Source organism: Cherax quadricarinatus, chromosome 10 (genome assembly GCF_038502225.1).
Source record: "Cherax quadricarinatus isolate ZL_2023a chromosome 10, ASM3850222v1, whole genome shotgun sequence".
NCBI lineage: Eukaryota > Metazoa > Arthropoda > Malacostraca > Decapoda > Parastacidae > Cherax > Cherax quadricarinatus.
This window is the reverse complement of record NC_091301.1, coordinates 5,848,071-5,860,228: the sequence shown is the minus strand read 5'-3', so window position 1 is coordinate 5,860,228 and position 12,158 is coordinate 5,848,071. Positions and strand designations below refer to the sequence as shown.

General features: G+C 46.3%; 1 protein-coding gene across 4 annotated transcripts in view; it reads left to right on the top strand.

Moving 5' to 3' along the window:
• Positions 1 to 12,158, top strand: part of LOC128687764 (NACHT domain- and WD repeat-containing protein 1) — a 191,691-nt gene that overhangs the window by 155,079 nt on the left and 24,454 nt on the right. For all 4 annotated transcript variants that reach the window (XM_070083567.1, XM_070083565.1, XM_070083566.1 and 1 more), the window contains 2 exons: positions 11,285 to 11,401; positions 11,900 to 12,029. In XM_070083567.1, the coding sequence (XP_069939668.1) occupies positions 11,285 to 11,401; positions 11,900 to 12,029 (247 nt within the window). The remainder of the gene's footprint in view (positions 1 to 11,284; positions 11,402 to 11,899; positions 12,030 to 12,158) is intronic.

Sequence of the window (12,158 nt, the reverse complement as noted above, 5' to 3'; positions counted from 1 at the left end):
AGAAGACTGCAGACGGAGTACAGTCTAGGGGGGCCAGAGACTACAAACATCACTCAAGGAAAAATATCTTGGGGTGAGTATAACACCAGGCACATCTCCTGAAGCGCACATCAACCAAATAACTGCCGCAGCATATGGGCGCCTGGCAAACCTCAGAACAGCATTCCAACATCTTAATAAGGAATCGTTCAGGACCCTGTACACCGTGTACGTTAGGCCCATATTGGAGTATGCGGCACCAGTTTGGAACCCACACCTAGCCAAGCATGTAAAGAAACTAGAGAAAGTGCAAAGGTTTGCAACAAGACTAGTCCCAGAGTTAAGAGGTATGTCCTATGAGGAGAGGTTAAGGGAAATCAACCTGACGACACTGGAGGACAGGAGAGATAGGGGGGACATGATAACGTCTTACAAAATACTGAGAGGAATTGACAAGGTGGACAAAGACAGGATGTTCCAGAGACTGGACACAGCAACACGGGGACACAGTTGGAAGCTGAAGACACAGATGAATCAAAGGGATGTTAGGAAGTATTTCTTCAGCCACAGAGTAGTCAGGAAGTGGAATAGTTTGGGAAGCGATGTAGTGGAGGCAGGATCCATACATAGCTTTAAGCAGAGGTACGATAAAGCTCATGGTTCAGGGAGAGTGACCTAGTAGCGACCAGTGAAGAGGCGGGGCCAGGAGCTTGGACTCGCTCAGATGAGTCAAAGGGATGTTAGGAAGTGCTTCTTCAGTCATAGAGTAGTCAGGAAGTGGAATAGCCTAGCAAGTGATGTAGTGGAGGCAGGAGCCTCCACTACCTCACTTGCCTCTCCCTGCTCATGGAGCAGGGAGAGAGAAGACCTAGTAGCACTCACTGAAGAGGCGGGGCCAGGAGCTGAGTCTCGACCCCTGCAACCACAATTAGGTGAGCACACACACACACACACACACACACACACACACACACACACACACACACACACACACACACACACACACACACATACACACACACACACACACACACACACACACACACACACACACACACACACACACACATACAGACACACACACACACATATACAGGATTTTACACCTTCCTGTGAAGTGACCCTATTACCCTTCCTTTCCCCCCCCCATCTCTCTCCCTCTCTCTTCCTCTCTCTCTCTCTCTCTCTCTCTCTCTCTCTCTCTCTCTCTCTCTCTCTCTCTCTCTCTCTCTCTCTCTCTCTCCCCCTTTCTCTCATCCTCTCTCTCTCTTCCTCTATCTCTTCCTCTCTCTCTTCCTCTCACTCTTTCTCTCTTCCTCTCTCTCTCCCTCTCCCTCTCTCTCTTCCTCTCTTACTCTCTCTCTTCCTCTTCTTTTATCTCTCTCTCTCTTCCCTTGTCACTACCCCCTCTCACTTACCTTTTCCCTCTCTCTCACTTTCTCCCCCTTTTTCCCTTCTTTTCCCCTCCTTCTAGGCTCCCCTTCTCTCTCTCCCTATCTCTCACTCTCTCCCCCTTTTTCTTTTTCTCTTTCTCTCTCTCTTTCACTAAAAAAAAATAAAAAATGGTTGGGACTCGCAGGAATCAGGGATCAGATGACAATGGTACTGGTAGGGAGGAATGGATGGAGGAACAGTGGAAAATGATAGAGCAAGAATGGGAGAGAAAATTAGGAGAGCTTTCTGAAAAAAATGGAGAAAGAGCTCTCTGTGAAATGGGAAAAGAGGTTGGAGAAGGAGACGAAGAATTGGGAGGCACAAGTCGAAACTGCTGTAGCCAGGGTAAAGGTCCTAGACTTTGAGGTAAACAGGCTGAAGCAAGTCTCAGGGGCAGTGACCAGAGAAGACACACCATACGAAGATGAGAGGCTGAACAGGAAGGAAGGAGATATGAATTATGCTAAGGTCATATCAGCCTGCAAAGAAGGGCCAGGGAGTGGAAGGGAAGAGCAGATGGGTGCAGATGGAGAGGGAGATAGGTCGAATGCTGAGGCACAACCATGCTACCAAGAGCCACTGGAAAAATCAAGGGAGAAAATGACCACATACAGACAGGAACCAGAGTCACAGAGGGAGAGGCAATGGGAGAAGGAAAGGGCAAAATCAGTGATTATCCATGGGCTTCGGGAGAGAGAGGAAAGGACACACACTGAAAGACGGCAGGAAGAAAGAAAGGAGATTGAGAAAATCATCACGGAAATAGGGGGAGAAGACATGGATGAGATTGTAAATTTTCAGAGAATAGGGGGGTACTTGAAGGGGAGAAACCGACCGATCAAGCTAATTCTCAGGACAGAAACAGTGAGGAACAGGATCCTCCAAGAGAAACCACGGTTGAAAAGCTCGGAAGAGTACAAGAAGGTGTTCCTAGACAGAGACAGAACACAAACAGAGAGACAGCAGCTGAGGGAGAGGACAAAAAAGCGAAAGGAGCTAGGAAAGGAGACAAGGATGGAACCAGCAGAGGTCAGTCAGAGCAGAACAGAGCAGCAAGGGCAAGCACACACACAACTATCCTCAGAACCCCACAACCTATCACACCATCCCAACACACAATACAATCTATACCCACAGCCTCCACCCAACACCGAGCTATAGAATCCCACAGTATGCCACCAGGTCTCCCACCCTCACAGGCCCCCCAAACCACAGTGTTGGAAAGGAAACTGAAGGTATGGTACACAAACGCTGATGGAATAACAAACAAGTGGGAGGAGTGGCACGAAAGAGTCAGAGGCATCACCAGACATCATAGCGATCACAGAAACCAAGCTTACAGGTATGATAACAGATGCCATCTTTCCAGCGGGATACCAGATCCTGAGAAAAGACAGAAGGAACAGGGGGGGGGGGCAGGTGGAGTGGCATTGCTGATCAAACACCGATGGAATTTTGATGAGCTGGAGAGAGGAGACAGCGGAGAAGAAAGTGATTACATAGCGGGAACGCTTCACTCTGGTGGTCCCAAGGTGATAATTTCAGTGATGTATAACCCACTGCAGAACAGCAGGAGGCCAAGGCAAGAGTATGACGAGAGCAATAGAGCGATGGTTGACACACTGGCTGCAGTGGCGAGAAGAGCTCATGCATGCAGGGGAAAGCTCCTGATCATGGGCGACTTTAACTTGGAGCCACATGGGGGCCAAGATACATGGAGGGCTAAGATGATGGAGGTGGTACTGGAAAACTTCATGTACCAACACATAAGGGACACTACAAGAGAGAGAGGAGAGGATGAACCAGCAAGACTGGACTTAGTATTCACCTTGAGTAGTGCAGATATTGAGGACATCACATATGAAAGACCCCTTGGGGCCAGCGATCATGTGGTTTTGAGCTTCGAATACACAGTAGAGCTACAAGTGGAGGGGGAAGCGGGAAGGCCAGGACAAATGAAACCAAACTACAGGAAAGGGGACTACACAGGAATGAGGAACTTCCTGAATGAGGTTCAGTGGGACAGAGAACTGGCAGGGAAGCCAGTTAATGAGATGATGGAATATGTAGCAACAATGTGCAAGGAGGCTGAGGAGAGGTTTGTACCCAAGGGTAACAGGAATAATGGAAAAGCCAGGATGAGCCCATGGTTCACCCAAAGATGCAAGGAGGCAAAAACCAAGTGTGCTAGGGAATGGAAGAAATATAGAAGGCAAAGGACCCAGGAGAATAAGGAGAGCAGTCGTAGAGCCAGAAACGAATATGCACAGATAAGAAGGCAGGCCCAACGTCAATATGAAAACGACATAGCAGCAAAAGCCAAATCTGACCCGAAGCTGTTATACAGCCACATCAGGAAGAAAACAACCGTCAAGGACCAGGTAATCAGGCTAAGGAAGGGAGGAGGAGAGACAACAAGAAATGACCGTGAAGTATGTGAGGAACTCAACAAGAGATTCAAAGAAGTGTTCACAGAGGAGACAGAAGGGGCTCCAGAAAGACGGAGAGGTGGGGTACACCACCATGTCCTGGACACAGTACACACAACCGAGGAAGAAGTGAAGAGGCTTCTGAGTGAGCTAGATACCTCAAAGGCAATGGGGCCAGATAACATCTCTCCATGGGTCCTGAGAGAGGGAGCAGAGGCGCTATGTGTACCCCTAACAACAATATTCAATACATCTATCGAAACAGGGAGATTGCCTGAGGCATGGAAGACAGCAAATGTGGTCCCAATCTTTAAAAAAGGAGACAGACATGAAGCACTAAACTACAGACCAGTGTCACTGACATGTATAGTATGCAAGGTCATGGAAAAGATTGTCAGGAGAAGAATGGTGGAACATCTAGAAAGGAATGATCTCATCACCAGTCAACTATAGTGATAATATAGCATTTATTGTGGTGGAGACGGAAAAAACAAAAATAGAAAAGCCAGATACAGCGATTGATAAACAAAGAGGTCGACTGTACGTCATTGTAGGAGCTGCCAGATATCACCGGCTCTTCAACACGCAAGTTATACTTTTGTATCAGTCAAATCACATATTACTCGGGTAGATAATTTCCAGTAGATCCTTCATGTGTTAGCTCAAATCACCGACCAGTATGTTTTAAATAAGTGACCCACTGATCAGAGCAGATCGACTGGTCCGAACCCTTGACTGGTCCGAACCCTTGACTGGTCCGAACCCTTGACTGGTCCAAACCGGGACTGGTTTCAAACAGTTTCGTTGGACAATAAAGCAGACTGTAAACGGATGGGTTTGTAGGCGCCCTTATAAACACAAACATTAAAAATCAGGAACGTGACGGTAAGCTGTCCAATATACAAAAAGAGTTAGAAACAGAAATACAAATAACTAGAGCTTCATTTAAGGAGGTTATTAATATAATATTCAAGAGGTTGCTAGTAGAATTGCAGTAAATCAACCATTCAAATCATTATGAAGCTGTGTGTAGTCTGTGGTCAGTCAAACAAACGGGCTTCCACATGGATAAATTGTCATTTTTGTGGAAATTGGTGTCACGCTCCTTGTGCAGATATCCCAGAACTAGCTACAAGCAGTATTAAAACAGAGAAGTGTTTTTGGGTATGCCCAAATGAGGAAAATCTGTGGACTAAAATCACAAGGGTATTAAAAGAGGATAACATCAAAGCTGCTTTCATAGAAAACCTGGAAGCTTTCTACAACAGATGGGAACATAAAAAGGCTGGGCTGAATGGTACTGCCCTTGATACTGGCCATGTAGTCACAAACTGTAAGGCTGGAGGTGATGTCCTGGTAGTCAGTAAATGTGGGGCTGATAGTGCTGTCCTGGGAGACAGAAATGGTGAAGCTGGAGGTGCTGTCCTGGGAGACAGAAATGGTGAAGCTGGAGATACTGTCCTGGGAGACAGTAATGGTGAAGCTGGAGATTTTGTCCAGGTAGTCGGGAATTATACGCAGGAAGGAATACATATAAATGACCTCATAGAGGACAGGAGCCATAGTAGGGAAACAAGTGTAGTCAAAGATAAGATAAAACCAATATTGCAAACTAGAAATACCGCAGGAAATAGCAAACAAGAGGACTCCAATAGCAATAGTGAGGATAAATTACCAAAAACAACTGGTGGGAGCTCCATTGTTGGTGCTAGGGAGGATAGGAGTAAGACAGGGAAACATGCACCAACAGGGAATACAGTCACAGAAACCCAAGGCAAACGGAAACCAAGCCTGTGCTCATACTATGCACTTGGTATCTGCTGGCATGGGAAATCTGGAAAAACAGATGGGACATGCAACTATGACCACCCTAGAAAATGTCATGCCCATATGACAACAGGAAAATGCAAACTCCCTTCCTGTAAGCTTTTTCACCCTGAAATGTGTACCTCTTCAGTACAGGAAAGACTGTGCTATAACTTAAATTGCCAGGCATACCATCTAAAGGGGACAAAAAGATACAAAACATCCAGGCCATGGGAAAACCTGGGTAGCCACAGCCACTCAAGAGGGAGAGGTTTTTTAGTGCCAGGAAGAAAAAAAAACTGGCAGGAAATGGCAGAAATCGTACACCAAATCCAGTCATTCCTGGAGTGGAACCACAGTCGATGGCCTCCACTCCAAACCAACAGATACAGATACTAATGCCGGAAAAAAAATCCCCCCCCAGTACCAACAATACCACCAGTCCGATAACATTCTTCTTTGCAAATATACAGGGTCTAAAGCCAGCAACAAACAACAAAATACCTTTCATCCGTGGACTGCTTGCAGAGGCAAAGGCAATGTTCGCGGCTTTCACTGAGACCCACATAAAGGATCACTTGGACAACGAAATATGGATCCCAGGTTACAACCTATACAGATGTGACAGAGTGAACAGGCAAAAGGGGGGGTTGGCCTGTACATTGCAGAGTCACTTGTTTGCACAGAACTGCTTAATGCCTCAAATGACGTAGTGGAAGTTTTAGCAGTAAAGGTCGAGAACCAAAACCTAGTCATTGTGGTAGTCTACAAGCCTCCGGATGCAACATCCCAGCAATTCCAGGAACAGCTGTTAAAAATTGACCACTGTCTGGAAAATCTTCCAGCTCCTGCACCCAACATCTTGCTCCTGGGGGATTTCAACTTAAGGCACCTAAAATGGAGGAATATAGCAAATAATATTGTTGCAGTAATAACACCAGGAGGCAGCTCTGATGAAAACTCACACTCACACGAGCTTTTAAATCTCTGCACAAAATTCAATTTAAACCAGCAAATAATAGAGCCTACTAGACTGGAGAATACACTAGACCTCATCTTCACTAACAATGATGATCTGATAAGAAATGTCACAATATCAAAAACAATATACTCAGATCACAACATAATTGAGGTTCAGACATGTATGCGTGGAGCCCCAGACCGACAAAATGAGACTAGTCACGAGGGAGCATTCACCAAATTCAACTTCAATAACAAAAACATAAAGTGGGACCAAGTAAACCAAGTCCTAACCGATATAAGCTGGGAAGATATACTAAGCAACACAGACCCAAACTTATGCCTAGAACAGATTAACTCGGTGGCACTCGATGTATGCACAAGGCTTATTCCTCTAAGAAAAAGGAGGAGTAGATGTAAAATAGAAAGAGACAGGCGCTCCCTTTACAGGCGACGGAAAAGAATAACAGAGCGGCTAAAAGAGGTCAATATATCTGAAATGCGCAGGGAGACACTGGTCAGAGAAATAGCAAGCATCGAACTTAAGCTAAAAGAATCCTTTAGGAGTCAGGAATCGCGGGAAGAACTAAAAGCCATAAATGAAATCGAAAGAAACCCAAAGTATTTCTTCTCCTATGCCAAATCAAAATCGAGAACAACGTCCAGTATTGGGCCCCTACTTAAACAAGATGGGTCCTACACAGATGACAACAAGGAAATGAGTGAGCTACTCAAGTCCCAATATGACTCAGTTTTTAGCAAGCCGCTAACCAGACTGAGAGTCGAAGATCAAAATGAATTTTTTATGAGAGAGCCACAAAATTTGATTAACACAAGCCTATCCGATGTTATCCTGACGCCAAATGACTTCGAACAGGCGATAAATGACATGCCCATGCACTCTGCCCCAGGGCCAGACTCATGGAACTCTGTGTTCATCAAGAACTGCAAGAAGCCCCTATCACGAGCCTTTTCCATCCTATGGAGAGGGAGCATGGACACGGGGGTCGTCCCTCAGTTACTAAAAACAACAGACATAGCCCCACTCCACAAAGGGGGCAGTAAAGCAACAGCAAAGAACTACAGACCAATAGCACTAACATCCCATATCATAAAAATCTTTGAAAGGGTCCTAAGAAGCAAGATCACCACCCATCTAGAAACCCATCAGTTACACAACCCAGGGCAACATGGGTTTAGAACAGGTCGCTCCTGTCTGTCTCAACTACTGGATCACTACGACAAGGTCCTAAATGCACTAGAAGACAAAAAGAATGCAGATGTAATATATACAGACTTTGCAAAAGCCTTCGACAAGTGTGACCATGGCGTAATAGCGCACAAAATGCGCGCTAAAGGAATAACAGGAAAAGTCGGTCGATGGATCTATAATTTCCTCACTAACAGAACACAGAGAGTAGTCGTCAACAGAGTAAAGTCCGAGGCAGCTACGGTGAAAAGCTCTGTTCCACAAGGCACAGTACTAGCTCCCATCTTGTTCCTCATCCTCATATCCGACATAGACAAGGATGTCAGCCACAGCACCGTGTCTTCCTTTGCAGATGACACCCGAATCTCCATGACAGTGTCTTCCATTGCAGACACTGCAAGGCTCCAGGCGGACATCAACCAAATCTTTCAGTGGGCTGCAGAAAACAATATGAAGTTCAACGATGAGAAATTTCAATTACTCAGATATGGTAAACATGAGGAAATTAAATCTTCATCAGAGTACAAAACAAATTCTGGCCACAAAATAGAGCGAAACACCAACGTCAAAGACCTGGGAGTGATTATGTCGGAGGATCTCACCTTCAAGGACCATAACATTGTATCAATCGCATCTGCTAGAAAAATGACAGGATGGATAATGAGAACCTTCAAAACTAGGGAGGCCAAGCCCATGATGACACTCTTCAGGTCACTTGTTCTATCTAGGCTGGAATATTGCTGCACTCTAACAGCACCTTTCAAGGCAGGTGAAATTGCCGACCTAGAAAATGTACAGAGAACTTTCACGGCGCACATAACGGAGATAAAACACCTCAATTACTGGGAGCGCTTGAGGTTTCTAAACCTGTATTCCCTGGAACGCAGGAGGGAGAGATACATGATTATATACACCTGGAAAATCCTAGAGGGACTAGTACCGAACTTGCACACGAAAATCACTCACTACGAAAGCAAAAGACTTGGCAGACGATGCACCATCCCCCCAATGAAAAGCAGGGGTGTCACTAGCACGTTAAGAGACCATACAATAAGTGTCAGGGGCCCGAGACTGTTCAACTGCCTCCCAGCACACATAAGGGGGATTACCAACAGACCCCTGGCAGTCTTCAAGCTGGCACTGGACAAGCACCTAAAGTCAGTTCCTGATCAGCCGGGCTGTGGCTCGTACGTTGGTTTGCGTGCAGCCAGCAGCAACAGCCTGGTTGATCAGGCGCTGATCCACCAGGAGGCCTGGTCACAGACCGGGCCGCGGGGGCGTTGACCCCCGAAACTCTCTCCAGGTAAACTCCAGGTAAACTCACCAGCAGCCAACATGGTTTCAGAGACGGGAAATCCTGTGTCACAAACCTACTGGAGTTCTATGACATGGTGACAGCAGTAAGACAAGAGAGAGAGGGGTGGGTGGATTGCATTTTCTTGGACTGCAAGAAGGCGTTTGACACAGTACCACACAAGAGATTAGTGCAAAAAACTGGAGGACCAAGCAGGGATAACAGGGAAGGCACTGCAATGGATCAGGGAATACTTGCCAGGAAGACAGCAGCGAGTAATGGTACGTGGCGAGGTGTCAGAGTGGGCACCTGTGACCAGCGGGGTCCCACAGGGGTCAGTCCTAGGACCAGTGCTGTTTCTGGTATTTGTGAACGACATGACGGAAGGAATAAACTCCGAGGTGTCCCTGTTTGCAGATGACGTGAAGTTGATGAGAAGAGTTCATTCGATCGAAGACCAGGCAGGAATACAAAGGGATCTGGACAGGCTGCAGACCTGGTCCAGCAACTGGCTCCTGGAGTTCAATCCCACCAAGTGCAAAGTCATGAGGATTGGGGAATGGCAAAGAAGACTGCAGACGGAGTACAGTCTAGGGGGGCCAGAGACTACAAACATCACTCAAGGAAAAATATCTTGGGGTGAGTATAACACCAGGCACATCTCCTGAAGCGCACATCAACCAAATAACTGCCGCAGCATATGGGCGCCTGGCAAACCTCAGAACAGCATTCCAACATCTTAATAAGGAATCGTTCAGGACCCTGTACACCGTGTACGTTAGGCCCATATTGGAGTATGCGGCACCAGTTTGGAACCCACACCTAGCCAAGCATGTAAAGAAACTAGAGAAAGTGCAAAGGTTTGCAACAAGACTAGTCCCAGAGTTAAGAGGTATGTCCTATGAGGAGAGGTTAAGGGAAATCAACCTGACGACACTGGAGGACAGGAGAGATAGGGGGGACATGATAACGTCTTACAAAATACTGAGAGGAATTGACAAGGTGGACAAAGACAGGATGTTCCAGAGACTGGACACAGCAACACGGGGACACAGTTGGAAGCTGAAGACACAGATGAATCAAAGGGATGTTAGGAAGTATTTCTTCAGCCACAGAGTAGTCAGGAAGTGGAATAGTTTGGGAAGCGATGTAGTGGAGGCAGGATCCATACATAGCTTTAAGCAGAGGTACGATAAAGCTCATGGTTCAGGGAGAGTGACCTAGTAGCGACCAGTGAAGAGGCGGGGCCAGGAGCTTGGACTCGCTCAGATGAGTCAAAGGGATGTTAGGAAGTGCTTCTTCAGTCATAGAGTAGTCAGGAAGTGGAATAGCCTAGCAAGTGATGTAGTGGAGGCAGGAGCCTCCACTACCTCACTTGCCTCTCCCTGCTCATGGAGCAGGGAGAGAGAAGACCTAGTAGCACTCACTGAAGAGGCGGGGCCAGGAGCTGAGTCTCGACCCCTGCAACCACAATTAGGTGAGCACACACACACACACACACACACACACACACACACACACACACACACACACACACACACACACACACACACACACACACACACACACATACACACACCCCTGCAACCACAATTAGGTGAGTACAATTAGGTGAGTATACACACAGTCTCTCTCTCTCTCTCCTGTCAAAGTGGTCTAACTGTACATCGCTCAGTGTTTGACACTAATACAGCCTTTCTGAGAGTGTACAGATATTTATACTGACGTTCTTCAGGTTTTCAAGAAAAGTCTTAGTTTGATGCATGACATATACAGATTTAATTTTTAAACAAAATTGTTCTCTTATGCAGCTTAACTGATCTTTTCTTATGTTAATATCTCAAAACGAAGATGGATAGCATGTTAATTTAACAGAGAAGTTCAGGGCAACACAGGATGTATACAGTGAGAAGTATACGTATGTCTGTGTATACACACTCTGGGGTATATCTTAATCTCTATTTTAAATATTTACGGCTTTAAAGTATTCTTGTCTGGTGGTGACACGTCTCGTGTAGTCGATAGGATTTAAACCCCATTATCCTACCAACCAGTTAAAGTCCGGATGTTAAATTTTCTTTATATATTGAGTCGAATAAATGTACTTTGCGTAGTGGGTACTTTGCAAATAGGGTAAATGCATACCAGCGTACTGATGTCAGCACTCGCCAGGTGACGGGTTGGGCGGCGTGTGGCTGGACGGGAGGGGACACCCGGCCGCTCCTCAAACCTTCACTCCTGCAGCAGATCAACGTAGTCTTCGACGACCTGGAACGTTCCTATGGACAGGTAACCTTCGCTCTTCCTCTTTGTGCAACCCCAGGTAGTGAAACATGTGGAGTTGTCAGCAGGTTATGACATGGGTGGAGTGGGCAGCAGGTAGTGATACGGGTAGAGTGGTCTGATGATACAGGTGGAGTAGGCATCAGACAGCAGGTTATAATACAGGTGGAGTGGGAAACAGGATATTATAATAATGGTGAATGAAGTACAGTCCCTAAGGAAAATAAGAGAAGGAAGGGAGATGATGATATGGAAGGGTGATGATGATATTGGAGATGATGATTATATGGGAGATGACGACGATAGGGAGACTATGACGATGATAGGGGAGATGATGACGATGATATGGGAGACGATGACGATGATGTAGGAAATGATGACGATGATGACGATGATATGGGAGATGACGATGTGGGAGAGGATATCGATGACATGGAAGGGTAAAATAACGCTAGAAACAGCAAGACAGATGAGAGGACGAGAGAAAGACTTGTATTTCCCCAGGTTGAGGTGTCACACATGTTGGGATACCTGACGGCAGCCAAACACGGTCTCTCAGACTCAGAGATGCTTGACATACTCTCCTGCGACGAGGATGTACTCGAGAAGGTCTTACTCCACTGCTCCCCTCCTGGTGAGTCACACTCTCTCTGTAAACATTTTGAGCCCATTAAAAGAAATGTGTGGTAATTCTCCGAACATTGCCTAGTACTGCCTGTGTTTAGTCATGATTCTACACACAATATCATCCCATCCTTCTCCA